This window comes from Brachycentrus maculatus, unplaced genomic scaffold (genome assembly GCF_059751285.1).
Source record: "Brachycentrus maculatus isolate JH-2025_06_01 unplaced genomic scaffold, ASM5975128v1 h1tg000223l, whole genome shotgun sequence".
Taxonomy (NCBI): Eukaryota; Metazoa; Arthropoda; class Insecta; order Trichoptera; family Brachycentridae; genus Brachycentrus; species Brachycentrus maculatus.
The window spans coordinates 39,858-66,661 of record NW_028280974.1 but is presented as its reverse complement, the minus strand read 5'-3'; the positions used below and the strand labels follow the sequence as shown (position 1 = coordinate 66,661).

General features: G+C 32.7%; 1 protein-coding gene across 2 annotated transcripts in view; it reads right to left on the bottom strand.

Annotated features, from left to right (window-relative positions):
• Sulf1 (Extracellular sulfatase Sulf1) overlaps window positions 1-26,804 on the bottom strand; it is a 70,518-nt gene that overhangs the window by 20,933 nt on the left and 22,781 nt on the right. For both annotated transcript variants that reach the window (XM_088264309.1, XM_088264310.1), the window contains exons 3-4: window positions 20,942-21,093; window positions 20,130-20,299 (exon numbers count right to left, since the gene is read on the bottom strand). In XM_088264309.1, coding sequence (XP_088120435.1) covers window positions 20,130-20,299; window positions 20,942-21,093 — 322 coding nt within the window. The remainder of the gene's footprint in view (window positions 1-20,129; window positions 20,300-20,941; window positions 21,094-26,804) is intronic.

Genomic DNA, 26,804 nt, shown 5'->3' with positions numbered 1-26,804 from the left:
GTTCTTTTTTAATACATTTTTTATTGTTTTTAACGATTTTAACCCAATATACACACAAAAAAGAGAATAAAAATAAGAATATAAACATTTTACAATTTTCATAAAATTAACTCTTGATCATTTATTTTGCCTTTGTCCCTTTCTTTATTTTGCCTTTGTCCCTTTCTTTATTTTGCCTTTGTCCCTTTCTTTATTTTGCCTTTGTTCCATATTTTATTTTGACCTCTAACATCCGTCGGCAACAAATTAAAAATGTTCGGAACGATATATTGCAGTATTCAACTCCCATATTTACTGTTAATTCTTGGGACTATCAAACCTTCGTCGTGTGTAAATCGTGTATCATGGTTGTGTACTTAATATCAATAGTACAATAGCACAAGTCTCAACTCCTAAAACTTCCATCAGTTTAAATATCCGTACATCTAAAATTCAACATTTTGAGTTTTTATTTCACTTCGTAAATACCATTTTTTCTTAAAATCTATTGTGACATGTGTTTAGATGCATTCCGCAACATTTTCAAACACTGTATGTGAAGCTAAATCTAAATTTTAAAGTTGTGCCTTTGGAACGTTGAAGGATGAAGAGGGGGTAGGAGATTTCTTATTTTGTTATATATTCACTCTGTTCCATTCTTTCTTTATAAATATTTCCATTCCTAGAAAACATATCTCCAAATATATAATATCATCTTTCTGTTCTAAAATTTCCCCATTTACTATTATTTTACACCCAGATCTGCATTCATTGATCTCCATTTTTAATTTGAGTTTCACTTAGTAAATACCACTTTTTTTAAAAATCTACTATGACACGTGTTTCGATACATTCCGCATCTTTTTTAAACACCGTGTGCGTGAAAATGATGCGGAGTGCATCGAAACACGTATCACAGTAGATTTTAAGAAATAATGGTATTTACTAAGTAAAACTTAAATTAAAAATGGATAGATTTTACTACACAGTTACTGTCGTCGAATCAATTAATGAAATATTCATTAATCTCCTTCAAAAATCATGACTTTGTATGTATTTGTCAATTGTAAAGAATGTGATTATTTTTAATTTATTCATAGATTTGGCATTTAATTTGTAGAATTCTTTTAAATTTTTTATTTATTTTTTAAATTTTAATTAATTTTTTAAATGTTAAAATCAAACAGTTATTGTTTGAGTTTACTAAGTTGTATTTTATTGTTAAAGAAAACCACATAAAATGCCATGATCAGGCGAAACAATTGTCGCAAAATTTATTTTTATGTGTTTTTTTTTTAAAACATCAAAGTACTAATGAGTTATTACCGATCATTTAAGCACATGACATCAACATTTATCAATAATTTACAATGTCAATGACATAGTGTCCGTCTTCATAGTATATCAGTTCATACGTTGCTGAATTCAATTTTGCAATAAGCTGTTGCGAATGTGCAATGATTGCATATTCATACAAGTACGCAAAAAAGTTATTGACTATTTTTACAGTTCAAACGGAAAATGACATCATTTGACTAAGCAAATAAAGCATTATTTACATTGTTTTATTTTAATAAGAAATGCACATAATACTGAACAAACTCAAACATTCTCTATTGATAGCCTGCAACTTAGTTTTCTTTAAACCCAGGTAACATTTAAAATACAGTGAAACCTGTATCTATCGTTCCTCGAATAATCGTTTTCCCGGATGTGTCGTTTATTTCTTCTATCCCGACTTAATTTCATACTAAACAAACCGCATCGATCGTTTCTCTATCACCATTTACCGCATTTATCATTCAAATTAAGCTGCATATTTGATACATTTTGTCTGTTTTTTTACATTATTTCCAATTTTCTTACATTCAACGGCAACGTATGGGATGGAAACTATCGAAAGCTTGTGTAACCGATAGCAGGAGAGGTCGATATTGATGAAAAGGAGCCGCTGCCTGTACCTGCATTTCCAGAAGCGTGCACACTCTTTGAAAGAAAACTTTCTACAACGCATATTTAATAACCGATGCTGAAAAAATACTATTTGCAAAGCCGAAAATATACTATTGACTTAAATGAACCAGTTAAAAAACAAAAATATTTGTTTAAACTCTATTCAAGTCTGTATTTTTTTTTTAAATAAATACATTTGCATATGAAAAATATTTTCAAAACATGGTTATGCAGATTGGGAGGATGGTATATTTACTCGGTCGTATCTATTTGCGTATTGACCTCTTAATCTCGCATTCAATGTTTTCCCGCATTCATAGTTTATTTTAATAGGTCCCTTTAAAAACGATAGAGGTTTCACTGTAATTGCATTTTCTGCTTAAAACACTGTTGTATTGAAAAAAACAAGTATTGAAAAGAAAAGAGTTTTTAAAAGGTGAGGAATTAAAAATAACTCCTAAGTGAAGAAAACTCAGATTTGTGAACAAGTAGAGTAGAACCTCTCATAACGAGAACCTCTCATAACGAGCACCTCTCATAACGAGCACCTCTCATAACGAGCACCTCTCATAACGAGCACCTCTCATAACGAGCACCTCTCATAACGAGCACCTCTCATAACGAGCACCTCTCATAACGAGCACCTCTCATAACGAGCACCTCTCATAACGAGCACCTCTCATAACGAGCACCTCTCATAACGAGCACCTCTCATAACGAGTAATTCGCATAGCAAGCAAAAAAAAGTGAATAAGTTGCTCCCTTAACGAGTGATGTTTCGCATAACCAATCCAACATAGATGGCTGTTGTGAACTCATATATACAGTGTCATGAGATTGATCAATATATTTATTTATTTGAACTTTTTGTACAATATGTGTGTACATTGGCGGGCTTATTGCTATAAAGCAATACCTTCCAACCAAACAAAAAAACAGACTAGTGTGAACGATCTAGGCTTGTACCTTTTGATGTCTGTTAGAAATTAGTGGGGAGATAATGCTTGAACAGGTTAAGACAAGGATAAGAAAAAAGAAAAACAAAGAAACATAAGAGAGCATAATTACAAATTAAGAATTTAAACAGGGTAACATGAATAGAAAAACAAAATGACGATAGAGTAAGGAAGGCATGGGAAAAGGGAATCAGGTAGAAAGTTTAAGGAAGAGAGGAGGGGTCAGGGGAGGAGGAGATGGACAGTTAGGGTTCTAAGGTAAGATAATAATGTTTCAGGCGTTTTTTGAAGCTTAAAATAGAAGGTGCATTTTTTACGTGTAGAGGTAGTTCATTCCAGAGTCTAGCCGCTTGGACAGTAAAGGAATGACTGAGGAATGCTGTGTTGCGGCAAGGAATTGAGAGTGTTCTCTCTTGGGAAGGGCGAAGCGATAGACCATATATGTAGGAGTTTAAAAAAATTGAGCAGTGTGGTTGTCATTCATGGGTAGAATGGAGAATGCTGCACATGTGTAAAGTGATCATTTGACCAGCCCTTTAAATACCGAGACTTTTATATTCTTCTTCATCTATGTTGAGATGTCAAAATATAAAATAAATTAATTCAAATATAAAAATAAAACATTTATGTAATACCACTTTTGAGTTTATTAATGTAATGTCCGCCTCTGTAGTGTAATGGTCAGCACGCTCGGCTACCGTTCTGGAGGTCCCGGGTTCGATTCCCAAGGGGGGTAAAATAAATATTAGTGATTTTTTCACTGTCATATTTATTCAATATTACCCTGGACTGGTACCTGAAGCTGAGGGCTGATCACCTTTCCTTCATGTGTAAACGATCAAGATAACACTGCGTTTATATGACGCAGTGCCTTATGTACCATTGGGGTGCGGATAAGGGTTTTATTAATTAATTATTAATGTAAACACAATTAGTTTCGTGAACTGCAGAAGTTCAGAAAAAATATTACGTAGATTTAATTTCGTTTATTAAATTGTAATCAGGCATAAATTATGAAAACAAACTTCGTCAAGAGGTCGGGCATTTATTGCATTGAAAAGTTTTGAAGAGGCTGTATTTTGTTTAATTTCCAAACAGGGTGAAAGGGAGGTAGAGGGTGAAAGGTAGAATTTAGGCATGAATTATTCAGAACAGCTCTTAAGGTAGTAAATTGAGCGTAAGAAAAACTTTTTTGACATCTCATTAAAGATGAAGAAGAATATGAAAGTCTGAGCATTTACGGGGCTGACGACCGTCATAGGCTGGTTTAAGTGATCACTTTACACACGTGTAACATTCACCAATTCTACCCATTATTGACAATAACACTTCTCAAATTCTTGGAAGTTCTATATATCGCTCACTCCTTTCAAGAACGTCATAAATCAAAAATCGTCAATTTTCAGTTGTGCATGTTTTCGGAATGCCCAGAAAATGTACTATATCCCGGCAAAAGAGGCATATTTTTAACTTAACATTTACCCGCTACAGGCCAGAAAGTGTTGTTTATGCAATTTGAAGAAAAGGTATTGTTTAATTATTTTTTTAAATATACTAAATATTGTTCAAATGGAGAAAAAACCTTCAGGTTTTACCTAAAAAGATCTGTTGCACAGTAAAAAGTTCAATAAGTGGTTTGATATTTATTTTTAATACATTGTATTATATTTTTAAACTTTAAAATCACTCTCCTGAAAAATCAAGTTTTTTTGATTTATGACGTTCTTGAAAGGAGTGGGCGATATATGAACCAATTAAGAAACCTTGTTCTTGAATCACTAGAACTTCACTAGAGACATCTATTGGTGAGATGTAAAGAAGTTTTTTACTAAGCAAAAACTCTTATATTAGTGTGTGAGGTCCGAATCCCGGATTACAATCACACACATGAGAAACGCCAGAAAATACCATTTTCATTTTTATTATTATTTAAGCTTATAATTTGACCAGATAATTTATTCACAACATTTTGAGTGTGTACTAATACTTGTTCACAAAATCTGGATTATCTCCAATTACAGCAGTTATTTTCATATTATTTTTTGACATCTCATCAAAGATGAAGAAAAATATTTATGCTTTACTCTTTTACAAACTCAAAATGTTGGAAGAATTAGAAGGATCGATGAAACACTCGAGTAATAAAGGTGACATCCGATTACATGCTGAAAATTTCAACATTTTGAGTGTGTCCAAATACTTGATATGTAAATTAATTAACTGGTCAAATTACAAGCTAAAATGAAAAAAAGTTGAATGATATTTTCTAGCGTTTCTCATATATCGCTCACTCCTTTAAACAACATCACATATCAAAAAGCTTGATTTTTCAGGAGATCGTTTTTAATGTTTAAAAATATAATCCAATGTATTAAAAATAAATATCAAGCCACTTATAGAACTTTTTACTGAGCAAAAGATCTTTTTAGGTAAAACCAGATTTTTGTTTCTCCATTTTAAAAATATTTATTTTATTTAAAAAATTATTAAACAATACCTTTTATTCAAAATGTAAAAACAACACTTTCTACCCTAAATAAATTAACTGGTCAAATTACAAGCTAAAATATAAAAAAATATTAAATGTAGCAACACACTCCTTTTAACAACGTCATATATAAAAAACCTGATTTTTCAGGAGATCGTTTTTTAAGTTTAAAAATATAATACAATGTATTGAAAATAAATATCAAGCTACTTTTTGAACTTTTTACTGTGCAACAGATCTTTTTAGGTAAAACCTGAATGTTTTTCCTCCATTCGAAAAATAATTGGTAAATATAAAAAAAAATTATACAATACCTTTTCTTCAAAATGCAAAAACAACACATTCTGCCATGTAGCGGGTAAATATTAAGTGAAAAATATGCCACTTTTACTGGGATATAGTACATTTTCTGGGCATTCCGAAAACATGCATAACTGAAAATTGACAATTTTTGATATATGACGTTGTTGAAAGGAGTGAGCGACTTGTTCACAAATCTGGATTACCTCCAATTATAGGAGTTATTAAAAAAATATATATTTATTTAAATTTCATGTAACGAAAATAAATAAGTACATTTTAGTTATTATTTTTTAATATACTATTTTTTGTATTATTTTTAAACCCAATATATATATTCTCAAAAAATAAAATTGTGCGCTGAAACACGTGTGACCCCTAGCGCGGCCGTTCGCGTTCTGAATTCGAACCGTATCTAACGAGATCTCAGCCTTACGCAGCCGATATGGTAAGTTGAGAACTTATGTGTGCAAACAGAAAAATGTAGATTTAGGACTTAAATATGTATGTACAGTGATGTACAAATATTATACAGGGTAGTCTGACGCCAGCGTGACGTCACGCGGAAGCTGCTTCCGTTTGGCCGCTCCACTGGCGCCATCGATTCTACAGGGTGCTCAAAAACAAACCCCATAAAAATGATTTTAAAAAATCAAGAAATCAAAATGTTTGTCTATTTATATTTAATCATCTTCTTCTAACCCATAGGGAGCTTTGGTATTTCAAATTACCCCTAAGACAGTTTTTCACTCGATAACTTGATAATTAATCAAGCACCTTGATATTTTTTCTGTGATATTAATAAATTACCTAATTTTTTAACGACAAAGTAATTGTAAACAAAAAAATATATAAACATAGTACTAAAAATAATGATAAAATAACTGCCATTTTAAAAAAAAAAAACAGTAAAATTTATATAACGTATAAAGCCACTTGTCCACTACCCGGAATTTCACCGTCCGGCAGTCCGGTTTTGAAAAACGAAAGCGACTACGACAGTTTAGCGTGATCGAATTTACGCGCAACGCGTTCACGCACCGATCAAGAGCACCGATCCGAAGAAAGATGGACAAAAGCACAAGCCAATCCAAGCCAAACGTCGTTTTAAAACGCTAACTGACGTGCCGGACGGTAAAATTCACAATAAATAATTTTCGACGTAAAAAGTGTCATTGGAGTATTTATGTCTTCATGTAATTTTTGACTTGTCAACTAAAATAATCAGTTTTATTTAAAAATAAAGTTATTTTTGTAAGCTTTTTTTAATCTTTGGTTTTAGTGTACCTCGAATTTTCCTTATGATCAAAAGTGCTCCCTAACTTCACAAAAGGTGTAGAACCACTGATTTAAAGTTACAAGACGATACGTTCAACAATCGGCGGGTATGTATGAGGAGATGTATGAACGTGGAAGAGGCGAAGAATGTATGCAAGGACAGAGTGGTGTGGCGTTCTATTATCTCTACCTACCCCTGCGGGGAAGCGGCGTGATGGTTAGTTAGTTAGTTACGTTGGGATGGAGCCAGGAAGAGGATTTTGTATTTTGAAATTTTAAACAAAAAAATGTTACACTTTGTTTTGTACCATACTGTAGTTAGGTAAGCGTGTGGTATATTGCATTATGTACTCTTATATTTCAGTCTACTCTCGGTTATCTTCAGTAGACATGTTGGGGATGAAGAGAGTAAACATTTATTCAAAAACCCTGGTTTAAAAGGACGATCCGACATATTGAAAAATATATTAAAATTTTAAACATCATACAGAGTAAAAAAGCGAAATTATTGTCACGCTAATCTTTCATTCAAACCCTTTTCCGCACCCCACTGGTGCATAGGGCACTGCATTATAAACACAGTGTTATCTTGATCGTTAACACACGAAGGAAAGGTGATCAGCCTTCCGCTTCAGGTACCAGTCCGGGGTAATGTTGAGTAAATATTAGAGTGAAAAAATCACTTATATTTATTTGACCCCCCCTGGGAATCGAACCCGGGCTCTCCGGAACGGTAGCCGAGCGTGCTGACCATTACACTACGGAGGCGGACAAAACTATATTAATAAATTGTCACTCCAATCTATATAAATATAAACAGAAAGCTTTTTTTTGACATGTCAACATACATAGATGCTGAAGAATATGTCTGAAGAAATTACTTAACAGGCCTATGACAGTTCATAAGCCCAGACTTCCATACTCTTTTCATATATCGCTCACTCCTTTCAACAACGTCATTTATAAAAAATCATCAATTTTCAGTTGTGCGTGTTTTCGGAATTCCCAGAAAATGTACTATATCCCAGCAAAAGCGGCATATTTTAAACTTAATATTTATCCGCTACAGGGCAGAAAGTGTTGTTTTTGCATTTTTAAGAAAAGGTATTGTTTAATTATTTTTTTAAATATACTTTATATTTTTCAAATGGAGAAAAAACCTTCAGGATTTTCCTAAAAAGATCTGATGCACAATAAAGAGTTCAATAAGTGGCTTGATATTTATTTTTCATACATTTTATTATATTCTTAAACTTTAACCTTTTCCACTCTGACCCTTTTTTCTCATAACTGATCAGCTACTCTGATCACAAAAATGCGACGTTTTTCTACTATTAAAATAAATATGTATGTTGGTTCCTAATTTTGGCATTCTCTGTCTGGCAATTCGTATGACCATGTTAATTAAGATTAACTGTATTTATCTGAAATATTTTTTGATAGAATATACTTGGGTGATAGAGAAATCAGTGATTAAAGTTATACCTGCGCCGGGCCAGACATTGTGGCCCTCGGAGCTGCCTACTAGAATCATACGGGCCAGAATGTCTGGCCTACAGAGTGGTAAGAGTTAAAAACGATCTCCTGAAAAATCAAGTTTTTTGATACGTGACGTTGTTGAAAGGAGTGAGCGATATGTCGAGCTATCAAAATGTGAAAACAACCACTATATAGAACAAACACAGATTTGTGACCAAGGACTCGCCTAAAAATATTGTGAAGTACCTACCTACTTTATTCGTATGGGAATCGCCATTTCTGCATTCAGTTAGGGGTACCTACCCCGAAAGTTTTTCTCATTTAAAAGCTATGCCGGATACCTACATCGGTCCAGCGGTCGAGGGTTAAAAGTGGTTACCGCGCTCGCCAAATAGGGGGTGATTAGTGACTCCTTGTTGTAACGCTGTTTAATTTCAGAAATACCTAAGTGATTTATTTAGAAGTAAACCCTAACGTAAGAGTTTTAAAATTCCATTAATTGATTCGGCAGTCGCTTTGCGGTAATATATATCCATTTCAATTTTTGTTTAAGGCACAGCAACATATAAACGCAATGTTATCTTGATCGTTAACACATGAAGGAAAGGCTATCAGCCCTCCGTTTCAGTCCAGAGTTATATTGAATAAATATTAGAGTGAAAAAATATTGTACAGATTTACATATATATATATATATATATATATATATATATATATATATATATATATATATATATATATATATATATATATATATATATATATATATATATATATATTTATATATATTTATATATATATATATATATATATATATATATATATATATATATATATATATATATATATATATATATATATATATATATAAATATATTTATATATATATATATAATAATAATAATAATAATAAAACCCTTATCCGCACCCCAATGGTGCATAGGGCACTGTGTCTTATAAACGCAGTGTTATCGTGGTCGTTTTACACATGAAGGAAAGGTGATCAGCCCTCCGCTTCTGTTACCAGTCCATGGTAATATTGAATATACATTACAGTGAAAAAATCACTTATATTTATTATTACTCCCCTTGGGAATCGAACCAGGGACCTCCAGAACGGTAGCCGAGCGTGCTGACCATTACACTACGAAGGCGGACATATATATATATATATATATATATATATATATATATATATATATATATATATATGTATATATATATATATATATATATATATATATATATATATATATATATAAATATATATATATATATATATAAATATATATATATATATATATATATATATATATATATATATATATATATATATATATATATATATATATATATATATAAATATATGTAAGCAAAGGGAAGGTAGATGTGAAAATACGTCATTAACACTTGAACAATTGAAAATAAATATTTCTTGACATATTGTATGTTTATATTCAGACCCGAAGATGGAAGCATCTGTAGCTTCCGAAAATAGTCGTTAAAATAAGTATAATTCAAGTGGTAAAAAATTCGTGTTCATTTACAATTTCAATTTTTAAAAAATATAAAAATTTTATGTAACTTAAGCATGTAAGTATTTCAGCTCAACACAGACTATGCCTAAAGAGCTAAAATACAGATAATGTACATGTATATATAACGTGGTAATATTTTCCTTCGTAAATTGGGTGGAAATAATATGTAAAGTGGGTGTATAATAATAAAATAAACAATGTGTTGCTTTGTAATTAAAGAAACGACAATAAAAGTTAATTTTTAATTAATCTTTACGATAATTTTCTATCTATCTGATTCTGACAGTTAACAATATTATATTTTTTCTATCTGATGTCTTTTATTTTATTCTGTGCGACGCATGCGACATCTGGTGGTAGAACTGTTTTATGTAGGTACTATTTGTAAGTACTTAATAAAATGTATAGGTACCTAGGTTTAAAAAATAAATAAAATAAATAAAAATAAATAAGTAAAATACAACTTAAAATTGTATTACTATTACTGTTATCGTACGATGGTAACCCTTCATATTTTCATGAATCAAAGATGACATATTTATTAACAATTCTGAAATCTTTGTTTTCAAAAAATACATTAGAAAATGGAGCAATTTAGTAAACTCTTTAGTCTACTTATTTCCGTATTCATAAGCCGAGTCGAGCTTCGCTTCTGCTAACATTAGCGAAACTTAGAATGCAAATACTCGTATATTTTAATAGATTAGGGAAATTCAGCGTACATTGAATTTAATCCGAACTAAATGTATAATAAGACACAGCAGTGGTCTTGTAATTCGGCCCTAATCCTGTATTCTCCGTAAGGAAGCGAGGCTAGCATGTGAGGCTCTGTCGCCTCCCCAGCACAGGCTGTATGGAGAGGGGTGGCAGAGGGAACATTCTGATGTCAAGAGAGGTTTTTCAACTCTGACTGAACTCGTAAAAACGGTATTACGCTTCAACGGACTTGATGTAGCGCTAAAAGTTTATTTATTTATTTATTAGGTTAAGTTGAATGCAATAATAATCAATACGGTAGCTACTATTTAAATGTGTATATCGCTCACTCTCTTCAACAACGTCATATCGCTCACTCCTTTCAAGAACGTCAAAAATCAAAAATCGTCAATTTTCAGTTGTGCATGTTTTCGGAACGCCTAGAAAATTTTCTATATCCCAGCAAAAGCAGCATATTTTATCTTAATATTTACCCGCTACAGGGCAGAAAGTGTTGTTTTGCATTTTGAAGAAAATATATTGTTTAATTATTTGTTTAAACGAACTAAATATTTTCAAATGGAGAATATACCTTCAGGTTTTAACAAAAAATATTTGTTGCACAGTGAAAAGTTCAATAAGTGGCTTGAGATTTATTTTAAAAACATTTTGATAATTATTATTATTTATGTTTTTAACAAAAAGAGAAATATGTATTTGTGTTTTTATTATTTACACAAATATTTCAATTTCATACTATTTCTGTAAGCGTAAGCGGCTCATTATTAGAAATAGGTATCAACTTGTAGGTAGAGTGGGCTCGAACTGAGAAACTCTGACTTGAGTGAGTCCACGACACTAACCACGGGACCACAACCCGACGCATATATTAAACTAAGATATTCTTAAACATTAAAAACGATCTCCCGAAAAATCATGTTTTTTGATTCAGGTTCGCTCACTCCTTTCGACAACGTCATATTATATAAAAAAACTTGATTTTTCAGGAGATAGTTTTTAAAGTTTAAGAATATAATAAAATGTATTGAAAATAAATATCAAGGCACTTATTGAACTTTTTACTGTGCAACAGATCTTTTTAGGTAAAACATGAAGGTTTTTTTCTCCATTTGAAAAATACTTAGCAATTAAAATAATAATTAAACAATACATTTTTTTCAAAATGCAAAAACAACGCTTTCTTCCCTGTAGCGGGTAAATATTAAGTTAAAAATATGCCGCTTTTGCTGGTATATAGTACATTTTTTGGGCATTCCGAAAACATGCACAGCTGAAAATTGACGATTTTTGATATATGACGTTGTTGAAAGGAGCGAGCGATATGTCGGAATGAGGAAAGCTTTTCTTAAGCAAAGTATCCAAATCTTAAATTTTATTCACAAACTTGAGACCTGCCTTAAAACACGACATTAAATGTTTTACGTAGGTAGCTTATAATTTGAAATGTTAAAAACAACTAATAAATGGAGATAATCCAGATTTGTGTAAGTATTTTTGACACACTCAAAATATTTTAAACTTACATTTGTTTTGACCCCCCTGGACGAAAGAGACCAATTGTGTCGCCTACTTTCAAAATCCGCCAGATCCATTAAGTCGATTAAAAAAAATGCAAAATTCTCCGGGTAACATTTATATTTCAAAGATTTGCGTATCTTTAGATGAAATATTATGAAATAGAGATTTTTTTTGGATTTTTTTCAGTATTAAAAAAAAACACGAGACACAGATAAATTATGACGTCATCATAATTTTTGACCTATCCCCGCTCTCTGATTGGCCGATATGGGTCAGAAGGCAAGTTTCATAAATATATAGCGAAAATTGAAATTCAACGCTCTTTTTAAGTATTTTTTAGCAGGATTTCATGCATATAAATATTTCAAACAATAAAACCCACAATACCGCATTCTGATAGAGTATTTATTTCAAAATCTTATAAAATTGGATCTGGCGGAATTTGAAAGCAGGCGACACATATGTTTGTTTCAGAGTTATTACATATTTAGCATCTCCTACATTAAGTCCTCATATGTGGAGGTCCTCACCACATTTCCAATATTGCTCAAAAAATCATTTGAATGCAAATCTCTTCTGTTTACTGTATTCTATTAAAATCTTAATTTCAGTTCGTTCAGTTCAAAACGTGACCAAACCAATATGAAATCATTAAATCGCACCAGAACGTAACAATTTTATAAGCTAGAATTCCTGATTATTTAAAATCATTTATAAGGGAAATGTAGCGTTTTGGTGAGGATTACCAGATATCGCTCACTCCTTTCAAGAACGTCATAAATCGAACATCGTCAATTTTCAGTTGTGCATGTTTTCGGAATGCCCAGAAAATGTACTGTATCCCAGCAAAAGAGGCACATTTATAAGTCAATATTTACCCGCTACAGGGTAGGAAGTGTTGTTTTTGCATTCTAAAGAAAAGGTGTTGTTTAATAATTTTTTTAAATATACTAAATATTTTTCAAATGGAGAACAAACCTTCAGGATTTACCTAAAAAGATCTGTTGCATAGTAAAAAGTTTGATAAGTGGCTTGATATTTATTTTTAATACATTGTATTTTATTTTTTAACATTAAAAACGATCTCCTGAACAATCAAGTTTTTTGATATATGACGTTGTTGAAAGGAGTGAGCGATATCGCTGACTCCTTTCAAGAATGTCATAAATCAAAATACTTGATTTTTCAGGAGAACGTTTTTAAAGTTTAAAAATATAACACAATGTATTTAAAATAAATATCAAGCCACTTATTAAACTTTTTACTGTGCAACAGATCATTTTAGGTAAAACCTGAAGGTTTTTTCTCCATTTGAAAAATATTTAGTATATTAAAAAAAAAAACAATAACATTTCTTCAAAATGCAAAAATAACACTTTCTGCCCTGCAGCGGGTGAATATAAAGTTAAAAATATGCCCCTTTTTCTGGGATAAAGTACATTTTTTGGGCATTCCGAAAACATGCACAACTGAAAATTGTCGATTTTTGATTTATGACATTCTTGAAAGGAGTGAGCGATATGAGGTTAAAACAGCTATTCTGACAGAGTATTTATTTTAAAATCTTATAAAATTGGATCTGGCGGAGTTTGAAAGTAGGCGACACAATTGTATTGTGGAAGTCGGAAACGGAGGAAGAAATTATTTCTATTTTTACCCAAATAACCTCTATTTCGAGACCATCTCGTGACTGGGCGTAGTATATAGTCGAGTTCCTTAACATGCTTTGCATTAAACCTAACCACAACAACTACACGAATCACAATTCTCAAACTTTGGCGTGAAGATATTTTTAGTAAAAAAAAAATATTTTAAAAACTTTTTTGCATTGTAAATACCACTAAAATATTTATTTAATATTACCCTGGACTGGTACCTGAAGCGGAGGGCTGATCACCTTTCCTTCATGAGTAAACTATCAAGATAACTCTGCGTTTATATGACGCAGTGCCCTATGCACCATTGGGGTGCGGATAAGGGTTTTATTATTATTATTATTTACATACCACTTTTTCTTTATAAAATAACGATAATTTTTTTTTACAAGCATAATTGATATAATTATTAAGGCCCAGTATTTTTTAAATCGCTACTCAATTTTCTGTAAATCCAGGTAACATTTGACGATTTTTTTAACACCGTTTTTTATTGAAAAATTAGTTTAAAAAAAAATATAATATGGTTTTGAAAAAAAAAGATTCTTCGAAATGTTAGGAGTAAAAAATATTCGCAAGAAAATATTTTTTCTGTTCATATAACAGAACGAGGACGGCCAAAAAACATATTTAGCACGACCAGATCAATCAAAACCTCAAATCTGACGGTATTAAAAGCCTACGTAATCGGAGGGCATGTTTGGACATGAAGGAAGCTAGGAGTGTCTGTCGCTTACTCCTTTCAACAACGTCATATATCAAAAATCGTCAATTTTCAGTTGTGTTTGTTTTCGGAATGCCCAGAAAATGTACTTTATCCCAGCAAAGCGACATATTTTTAGCTTAATATTTACCCGCAACAGGGCAGAATGTGTTGTATTTGCATTTTGAAGGAAAGGTATTGTTTAATAATTTTTTTAAACATAGGTACTACATATTTTTCAAATGGAGAAAAAAACATTCAGGTTTTACCTTAAAATATCTGTTCTACAGTAAAAAATTGAAAAAGTGGCTTTATATTTATTTTGAATACATTTTATTATATTTTAAAACTAAAAACAGGCCCTCAAGGCCTGTTTTTTGCTTAAAATACCACATTTGTATTGAAAACAAAAACTTCGTAGTAAATCTATTGTTTTGAAAAGAAAACAGTTATTGAAAGGTAAGGAGTAAAGAAAAAGATACATATTTATTTTTTAATCGCACCGAAGGCACGACCGACCTCTTACGCGGTCGTCCGCATTCTGAAATTGAATTCTGCGAATTTCACCCTGCCCTAAGCACTGATCGAGATATATTCAACAATTCCTTCACAGGGAAAAGATTGAGAAGTTCTGCATTGTAACCCCCCCCAGCCCACGACCCCGACCCTTCCTCACCGCAAGTCACATGCAGACCACGTGACCCGGTTTCAATGACAAAACAAAAGACGAAAGGCACTGGTGTAAAATAGTGACCCTTGTCGTAATAAAACCTCAGGAAAATATTTCCTTAAGGGAGTCTAAAATACACGCGAAAATGTAACGTTTTCTGTGTATTTTCATAAAAACAAAATTGTAACATTCATCATTTATCGAACACTTTGTGTATTACCACTTTAAAACACAGCTACAGTCGGGTTGTGGTCCCGTGGTTAGTGTCGCGGACTCTTGAGTCAGAGTTTCTCGGCTCGAACCTACTCTACCACAATTTGATACCGATTTCTAATAATGAGTCGCTTAGGGTCACAGAAACAGTATGAAATTGAAATATTTGTGTTAATGATGAAAACAACACTTTGAGTGTGTCCAAATACTTGTTCACAAAATCTGGATTATCTCCAATTACAGGAGTTATTTTCATATTATTTTTCAAAATTTTTTCAAAATTCAAGATTTTGTGAACAAGTATTTGGACACACTCAAAATGTTGTAAATAAATTGCCTGGTCAAATTATAAGCTTAAATAATAAAAATGAAAATGGTATTTTCTGGCGTTTCTCATGTGTGTGATTATAATCCAGGATTCGGACCTCACATACTAATATAAGAGTTTCTGCTTAGTAAAAAGCTTCTTTACATCTCACCAATAGATGTCTCTAGTGAAGTTCTAGTGATTCAAGAACAAGGTTTCTAAATTGGTTCATATATACAGAACTTCCAAGAATTTGAGTAGTGTGGTTGTCAATAATGGGTAGAATTGGTGAATATTACACGTGTGTAAAGTGATCACTTAAACCAGCCTATGACGGTCGTCAGCCCCGTATATGCCCAGACTTCCATATTCTTCTTCATCTTTGATGAGATGTTAAAAAATAATGATGAAAACACAAATATTTATCTTTAAAAAAAAAAAATGGATTCATTTTCAGGATTTTTTTCCCTTAATTTTAAAAGGAATAACCCACAAAGCTTCAACTTTTAAGGGCTTGTATGCAGGTAGGATAGTAAGGATAGGAAGGCAATGTGAAAAATACATCACAAACACCCAGACCAATTAAAAATATAATTTCCTTGAATTTATTTTGAAATTGGCTGAACTCGAACCCGCAACGCCAGTTTTGCAGTCTAACTACACTACGGCGCCTGTAAATGAAAATAATGAAAATTCTATCATTAGGTCTACTGTAGACTGCAGTTGACCTGATGATGGAATGATTATTCTGAAACCGGTAGTCGTGATGTTTTAAGTGAGTAGTGGTAGTTTTTAAGTGGTATTACACAATCGTTATATCAATCACCATACCACAAATTAACGATGCTTTAAAATATTGTTACTGTGCGTTTGTTCAAAATCTTAAATCTCCCAAAGTCATTCACTGAAATATGATCGCATTGAAATTTTGTCAATATTCGTCAATCGAATACGGGCATGTTTCTATATTTTTCTCCTTTATTTATTTTCCATTTAACCATATTAACTGGGTACATATTCTCTCTGCCTACAACTGCGGAGAAGCGCCATGATGTTTAGTTTTTTACAGTCAAATGCGCTACTCACTTGCACAAACATCGTCCGATCAATATCGTATCCCGGTTTTAATATCAAATAAACAAAATGCACACGAGCGATGTGTTTACAGAATTCGGAAAATGCACAACATGTGTGGAAAAATACTATATTTATGTATTAATTCGAGTAAACGATCAAACGTGAGGGCGGCCAGAAGCGGAAACATCCGACTCCGAAACGGCGGCTACAGATCGTAAAGGAGTTTACTGCTCTCATATCTGTCCATGTGATATCATGCAGCGCGGCAGCCTAACCCGATGGGAAACGAAGGCCGCGTTCAGGCGAAAAAATACACTGGCTAAAATTATTTTTATTTTTTACATTTCATCAAAGATAAAGAGAAGAATATGGAAGTCTGGGCATTTACGGGGTTGACGACCGTCATAGGCTGGTTTAAGTAATCACTTTACACACGTGTAAACTTCCAAGAATTTGAGTAGTGTGGATGTGGATAGGTAGAATTGGTGAATGTTACACGTGTGTAAAGTGATCACTAAAACCAGCCTATGACGGTCGTCAGCCCCGTAAATGCCCAGACTTCCATATTCTTCTCTTCATCTTTGATGAAATGTAAAAAAATAATATGAAAATAACTCCTGTAATTGGAGATAATCCAGATTTTGTGAACAAGTATTTGGACACACTCAAAATGTAGTAGTATATTATTTTTATTATCACACAAAAGTTCATAAAACACGGGAAACATACTCAGCGTTCAGACAAAAAAAAACAGGTGGAAATTATTATTACTATTATACACAAAAGTTCACAAAACACGGTTTTTCCAATTCTTATTGTTATATTTTGACAAATTATCTGACATAGATGAAAAATAATATGGAAGTCTGGGTATTTACAGGGCTTATGACTTGCCAAAGGCTGTATTAACAGTACTGCATTAGAAAAATGAAAATATAAATCAATTTTGAATGTTTAATTTTGTAAATAAAACCGAGAGTTTTTCCCGACAGGTAAGGCTAACCCCGTACTCCATAGTACGTGTAGGTTTTCCATTTACCAATGTTTGTTTATTTTATACGAAATATATCTGAAACACGTTTAGCTCCATGTAACATAATAAAATAGTGGATTAACCAAGAAATTTCGCGTAAAATGCACCGTTTTATACCAATATCACGAAGTAATATGCGTCCCTTATCTCGGTAGTGTAAAGGCAAAGGGGTTTATCTTTCTCAGACCAAATTTTACAGGAGAGCAAAAACAAACTTGTGATATTAAATAACTCATTTGTTTTATGAATTTTTATATGTACATATCTTAATAAAACTAAATAAGTATTGCAACTACAGCTATATCCTTTTGGCAGATTATGGAATACACTATTTTAGACATTTTGTGGAATAAACCTAGAAAATGAAAAATTTTACAGATATACCCCTTTGCCCATTACCGATATACCCATTACCGATCTCATGTTTTATTTCTTTTGAGAGCTTTAGCTTATCTTTTTCTCAATAAATTTGAATAATTTATTCTAAGCTCTTGCATACCGAAGCATCATTTCCTACTTTATGGTAAATATATATTTTTTTAAAATCCCTTACCGCACCCCAATGGTGCATAGGGCACTGCTTCATATAAACGCAGTGTTATCTCGATCGATTACACATGAAGGAAAGGTGATCAGCCCTCCACTTCAGGTACCAGTCCAGTGTAATATTGAATAAATATTAGAGTGAAAAAATCACTTATATTTATTTGACCCCCCCTGGGAATCGAACCCGGGACCTCCAGAACGGTAGGCGAGCATGCTGACCATTACACTACGGAGGCGGACAAAAATGGTAAATATATACATGACTAAATTCTACAGGCGTGGGTAATCGAATTTATACAATCATGACGATTTTTACTGAAATGTCAGTACCGAAAATGTCCTCCAAAGATCAAGAGCAGGGAGACAGTTGCTGACTGATATCAAGGTCCGGAAGGTGTCCTACCTGGGGTATGTGCTGAGAGGAGACAAGTACGAGCTATTGTACCACAAAAGGCAAAACCAAGGTCGGAGAGGTGTGGGCAGAAGGCAGATCTTCTGACTCCGGAATATGCGAGATTGGACAGGGATCAGGACCGTCGAGGTGCTGTTTAGAGCTTCCCGAGACAAGGACAATACTCTCAACAGTCGACTTAAGGAGAACCTGACATGGCACCTAAGAGAGATAAGAAACACATAGTACAGATAACAGCTATGACACTGTGAAACGCCAGTCTTGCGGAATAATTGGAAGAGTGTAAAAATTGACCTTTTAAGACGCTGATTAGAGCTGACCAAGGCAATGACAATTACTCTTAAGCGACGTCAGGGGGACAATAAGATTACACGCATAGAAGAAGCAATCAATAGCTGTAAAGATTATTTTAACCCTTTCCACTCTGGCCATTTTTTCTCATAACTGATCAGCTACTCTGATCCAAAAAATGCGACGTTTTTCTACCATTAAAATAAATATTATGGTTCCCTAATTTTGAGACACTCTATCTGGCTATTCGTATGACCGTGTTAATTAAGATTAACTGCATTTATCTGAAATATTTTTTGGTAGAATATTCTTGGGTGATAGAGAAATCAGTGATTAAAGTTATACCTGCGCCGGGCCAGACATTGTGGCCCACGGAGCTGCCTACTAGAATCATACGGGCCAGAATGTCTGGCCTACAGAGTGGTAAGAGTTAAAAGACTATTGAAGACGGAATACACTAGATTGGACGTGGATCAGGACCATCCAGGTGCTGTTTAGAGCTGCCCAAGACAAGGACAATTACTCTCAATGCATAGTCGACATCAGGGGGACCTGACATGACAAGCACAGAAGAAGAAGTAATTAATCGCCTTCAAGATGTAAGGATTTTTGAAAGATTATTTAAAATGTAATATACGAGATTGGACGGTGATCAGGAACGTCCAGGCTCTGTTTAGAGCTTATTTATTGTAACTGCAGACAGTTGGTAGAATTCCATATTGAATTGTTGGGTAATATATCCAAAATAAAACAAGGATTATTGGATTGAATTCTACATTTATTTATGTATATGTTAATACGTGACGCGTTTCGTCATCTAAAGACATTATCAAAGACGAAACGCGTCACGTATTAACATATACATAAATAAATGTAGAATTCAATCCAACAATCCTTGTTTTATTTTGGATAAATTACCCAACAATTCTGTTTAGAGCTACCCAACACTAAAACAATTACTCGAAGTCAGAGGGACTTGACATAATACGCATAGAAGAAGATTTGAGACTACTTACTGATGCGTGGTGACATTGTAGAAGAGATGGGTGAAGTGAGGAGCCGCATCTTCTGGTCCATGAGGAGCAGGGAACGACAGCACCAGGAGTACAGGCTTCCTCGATGATCGCTGCTTGCTGTGACGCAGGAAGGCCAGGGAGTCGTTGGCTATTAGGTCTGGATAGTAGTCCTGTAAAACAAGACAGAATTGAGAACTAAAAATAAAGAAATTTGATATAAAAACAGTAAATACGAACGATTATCTGAAACCCGTTTAAAAGATAGTCTGTTAAAGAAAAAAAAATAATTGGAAGGCATGGTAGATGGTATTTTTTAATTTTTTAAATTTATTTCATTAATTAGCTTATATTACACTAATATAAACTATTATTTACACTAAATTTACATATTGTTCATGATTATCCGCCTCCATAGTGTAGTGGTTAGCGCGCTAGGCTACCATGCTGGAGGTCCCGGGTTCGATTCCCAAGAGGGTCAAAATAAATATTAGTGATTTTTCAGTCTAATATTTATTTAATATGACCCTGGACTGGTACCTGATGCGAAAGGCTGATCACCTTTCATTCGTGTATTTAACGATCAAGATAACACTTGCTTCTATACGATGCAGTGCCCTATGCACCATTGGGGTGCGGATAAGGGTTAGTAGTAGAAATTTACATTATATTTATATTTGTGGGATTTTTTTTTATATTAACATTTTTTTGTATTTTTATCAATATTATGTTGTGAAATGCAAAAGAATTAAAAAAATAATAACAAAAAATGGATATTATGCATCATTGGATGCGGTAGTATGATTCACAAGTACCTTTTGATAGTCGAATCCGTGTTTGATCTTCTTCCCGTTCATGTTGATGCTGTAGTTGTAGTACTTGCTGTTCATGATGAGGCCCCCCCACTCGCGCCAGCCAGGAGGGATGTAGGAGCCGTTGTATTTGTTCAGGTACTTGCCAAAATACCCTGGAAATATTAAAAAAATAACCTTAATTTTCTATCTAAAAAAGTATTACCATGTATCACCCATCTATGTTTCCGTACTGAGGTAAATTGGCTCAATTTCGACATATCCATAGAAGATTTATATTATCCACTGACACTTTGTGATGGAATTGCATTTTTAATATATTATTAGATTAAAACCAATATTTTTAGCTTTTCCACTTTTATTTTTATTTGACCGGCGACCGAGTTTCGTCGTTACCGACATCATCAGACTGGTGGGAGGCTATACAAATTGTTATGTTATATATAAAACAAGGCAGGAGTTGATAACCATCATTTGATATAATTTTATTGAGAAATTAATTTAATTTGAGTGAATTTAAGTATTGTATGATATTAAAAATATATTTTTTAAAGGTTTTTTTTTGTATTGAGAGCACGATTTTATATAAAGTTAAAATAGATTTTTTAAATAAAATCGTGCTCTCAATACAAAATAAAACCTTTATAAAAAATATTGTTAATATCATACAATACTTAAATTCACTCAAATCAAATTAATTTCTCAAAAAAAATTATATCAAATCATGGTTATCAACTCCTGCCTTGTTTTATATATAACATAACAATTTGTATAGCCTCCCACCAGTCTGATGATATATCTCAATATAGATGAAGAAGAATATGGAAGTCTAGGTATATACTAGGCTGGTCAAGTTATCACTATATATGTGTGTAACATTCACCATTCAACCCATGATTGACAACCACACTACTCAAAATTCAACTCCTACGTATATCATAAATCTTATGATGCTTTATTTGTGAGTTCACTGGAGTCATCTATGGTTGGTTTGTGAAAGTTTTTACGTAGCAGATTACTTGCTGATACCAGTGACACAGTCATACTTTAAGGGTTGTAACCTGCACCAGTCTAAATTTTAGATTTTGTTTAATAAATACATTGCATAAAAAAAGACTTGGAATACATACAAAAATAAGGGATAGGGTTCATTACATTTGAAAATCGTATAAAAACATACCCAAGTGTGTGTGTGTGTGTGTGTGTATATATATATATATATATATATATATATATATATATATATATATATATATATATATATATATATATATATATATGTATATATATATATATATTTATATATATATATAACGAACTAAGTTGGAAATATAAGCTCACAAAACTGAAGAAAACTTGGGATAATCAAGTATTTTAAATACTTGGGCGTGGTTAGGTGAGGAGTCAGAATAATCGGCGGGTAGGTATGAGGAGAGCATGACTGTGGAAGAGGCAAGGAACGTTTGCAAAGACACAGACTGACGTCAGTAGTTGGCTCGATGTAAACCCAGCATATGGCTGGAATTGCGACGTCTATAGTGTAGTCAAGGGCACGCGTTCATTTGGAGGTCATCTCCTTTATAAACTTATTTGAGTACTTTTTTGCTGCACAAAAAATGCAAAAAGCAATCGTGAAGGCAATTATCTTTAAAAAAGTCAATTGAAAACGAGTACATTAAATATAAATTACGTTGAATTTAAATTTAAAACGCAATAGAGATAAGTACGTGTAATGCAGTGGTCAATTATCGCGATTATATTAGAAATAAATGTTGTTAACTGCAAATGGATTCGCAATATGTTTTTATTTTATTTGATTACGCTTTAATATACAAGAAATATCTCGTAAAACAACCAATTTACATTTAAATATAAACTGGATATTTATTTTAAACTTTAATTTTTCTTGGTAAATACCACTATTTCTAAGGATTAGATTATATTTGAATAAAATAATCTAACAAGTCCTTTGCGCGCAAGGAATGGAGTCGAGATTCTCCGAATACTAATTTATATTTTGGTATGAAAATATATAAGCGAGGATTTAATTTAATTTAGATATGCACAAATAAAAAAAATTCGACCATAAATTTGAATAAAAAATAAACATATGGATATTAATAGCAGGTTAAAAAGAATAAACGAAAACCTTCGATAAGAAGGCCTCAAATTTCTGTGAAAATGCTATGAGACAATGATTCTAAAATGTCCTCAAACTCCATAATGCTGTGAGAAAATATGCTAAAATATTCCCAAACTCCATAATGCTGTTAGATAATGATGCTACAATGCCTCCAAACTCCATAATGCTGTGCAATTATGATGCTACAATGCCTCCAAACTCCATAAATCTATGCAATAAAGATGCTACAATATCCCCAAACTCCATGATGCTGTGAGAAAATATGCTACAGTATTTCCAAACTCCACAATGCTGAGAGAAAATTATGCTACAATGTTCCCAAACTCCATAATGCTGTGAGAAATGATGCTAAAATGTTCCCAAACTTCCTGTGAGATAATGCAAAACTGGACCCGAACTCCAAAATGCTGTGAAATAATGATGCTACAATGTCACTAAACTCTATAATGCTGTGAGATAATGATGCTACAATCCCCAAACTCCATGATGCTGTGAGAAAATATGCTACAGTATTTCCAAACTCCACAATGCTGAGAGAAAATTATGCTACAATGTTCCCAAACTCCACAATGCTGTGAGAAATTATGCTACAATGTTCCCAAATTTCATTTGCTGTGAGGCAATGCAACAATGTCCATAAACTCCATGATGCTGTGATAAAATTATGCTAAAATGTTCCCAAACTCTTATGTATTATGCTCATATAAGTTGAGCAAAAACTAAAAAGGCAATGCAACAATATCCACAATCTCGATAATCCTGCGAGATAATGATGGTGCAATGTCTACAAGCTCCATAATACTGAGAAATAATATTTTATTTATTGTTTCGGCATTAACTTTGTGGTAAGACATGTTACAATGATTAAAGAAAACACTTGTTTTTTACCACTTGAGTTTTATTATAGACTACATGTTTCAGAAGTTAAACTTCAAAATTAGAATTAAAGAACATCATAGCGGTCTTGTTAGTAATTATTTTTCAGAATTTGCAAATCACATAATAGATACTAATCACTCATTTTACTCTCATAAATTAAAATTATTACACCTTGTTCCATATAAAGGCCAAATTATGAAAATTTAGAAATCCAAAAAAACCTAAATTTTAATAATAATTTATTAAATAATATATTGTTTCTAAATTCTTCACCTTTGCTTTCCATTTTTCCTTTGTTTTCAAGCTCCGCCCCTTGACTAACCCCTTCCCCTTACTTTCCCTTCTCCTTATTTATTGAACAATTTTATATTTTATATTTTAGTTACTATACAGACCTGAATGATGGAAGTTTAACTTCTGAAACATGTAGTCTATAATAAAACTCAAGTGGTAAAAAACCAGTGTTTTCTTTAATCACTGAGAAATAATGATGCTACAATGTCCCCAAACTGCATGATGCTATGAGAAAATGATGTTTAAGTGTTCCCAAACTTTTATGTACAATGCTCATAAGAGTTCGGGAACTAAAACTAAATAGGTAATGCAACAATATCCACAATCTCCATAATCCTGCGAGATAATGATGCTGCAATGTCTACAAACATTATAATACTGCGAGATAATGATGCTACAATGTCCCCAAACTCCATAAAGCTGTGAGATAAAGAAGATGTCATAATTTATAACGGTTTAATTATACGTTCAGACACAATCTATTACAATAATTTAAGGTCGACACTCAGATTACCGAGGCGTAGGGCGTGGGTTCGCTTCCTGTCCAAGTACCCAATCGCTAATCACTGTGGGCTTAAAGCTTTCTTCAGTGCGTACATTAATTCATTACATCGTATATTACAGACATCGTTTTAAAAAGATACAGACAAATTTCTAATTTTATTTATCTATTGGGAGTGAAATGGACTCTCTTTACACTTGATAAATACGTTCCACGCAAAAGAGTGTGTAAAAATGATGTCAAGTAGTATGAAAAATACTGCAGGAGAGTTTTCTTGTATGATTTCTTGATTGAAATTGATTTTCATACAAGAAAATTCAAACTTCAAAACCCTTATCTGCACCCGATAGTACATAGGGCACTGCATCATACAAACGCAGTGTTATCTTGATCGTTAACACATAAAGGAAAGGTGATCCGTCCTCTGCTTCAGGTACCAGTCCAGGGTAATACTGTGAAATAATACTGAGAGATAATAGAGTGAAAAATCACATATTTTTATTTGACCCCCCTTGGGAATCGAACCCGGGACCTCCAGTACGGTAGCCGAGCGTGCTGATCGCAATTTTCAATATAAATCGCGATAATTACGAATTCATTAATATAATAGACATTATATTAATATTAATATTCACAAAAATAAACTTAACGAACACTATTTACATATACAGACTATACATACAATAAAAAAAACTTAACAATGTAACTAGCTCCCTTGCACCGCATAAAAATATACTTTATGGTATTTAAAAAAAAATGTATAAATGTCACTATCAAAAACAAAAAAAGTCTCTCTCCAAGCACAAGAGCTCAGTCTCTTTTTTGGAGAGGATTATTAGATTGTATGTATTTAGTAGGAAATGTATAAAAAATAACTATATTACATAAATAATAAAATAATCACAATCATACCCGGTTTTCAATGGTCGAATATGAGTGCTTGTGCACTACACGGATTTTTACTGTCCGGCAGTCCGGTTAGCATGAAAAAATGGGTGATTGACTTGGATTGGCTTGTGCTTTTGGCCGTCTTTCTTCGGATCGGTGCGCTTGATTGCTGCACGATCACGGTGCGCATAAATTCGATCACGCTAAATTCTCGTAGACGCTTTTATTAAAAAAAAAAACAAAACAGTCTGCCGGACGGTAAAATTCCGTATAGTGTACAAGCACTCTATCGATAGGTTATTATTCGGTTATGCGCAGTGTGCACTGCGCACAGGTGCGAGTGACAGCGCGGGAAATGAGTTTGACAGAACGGACGCCATATTGTACGCGTACTCGCGCAAGGAATGGAGTTTTTCATCGCATTAAAAGCATTCCGGTGAGAATTTAGCTCACGGAATTCCACTTAATCCATGTACATTAGTTTTGTCATGTTTGGGTTCAAGATTCTTGAGTGCTAACGATATTCTAAGAGGTAAATAAACGCATTTTGTACGTACCAGTCGGTACATGGACGAAGGAAATGCACTCTAACCCTCTCCAGCATTCAGCCATTATACGAGGTGCCAAAAAAAGTTTAGTTAAGTGTGCCAAATTCTTTTAAAAAAATACTTATCTTACAGTAAATTACTTTAAGACTTGCTCGATCAAAATGCCACCATATCGGCTGTAGGATGAAAACTCGATACCGTAGAACGGGGCTACTTGAACTTTGATGTGTTATTTATTGATTTGGCGTTTAATTTGTAGAACTCCATTTTAATGTATGTATTAATTTTAAATCAAACACAGATTTTTTGAGTCTACTAAGTTGTATTTTATTGTGAAAAAACACATAAAATTAATATTTTTATAATTGTTTCTCAATTATAAAAATATTAATTTTTTAATTGGCATTTTCAATTGTCACAATATTAATTTTCATGTATTTTTTAACAATAAAATACAACTTTTTGTTAGGGTGTTCACTTTTTGTTAATGCTAACAAGGCTTAACAATTGTCACCATATTTTTTTTGTGTTTTTGTTAAAAAAAATACAACTGAGTAGACTAAAAAAATCTGTGTTTGATTTAAATTAATACATAAATTAAAATTGAGTTCT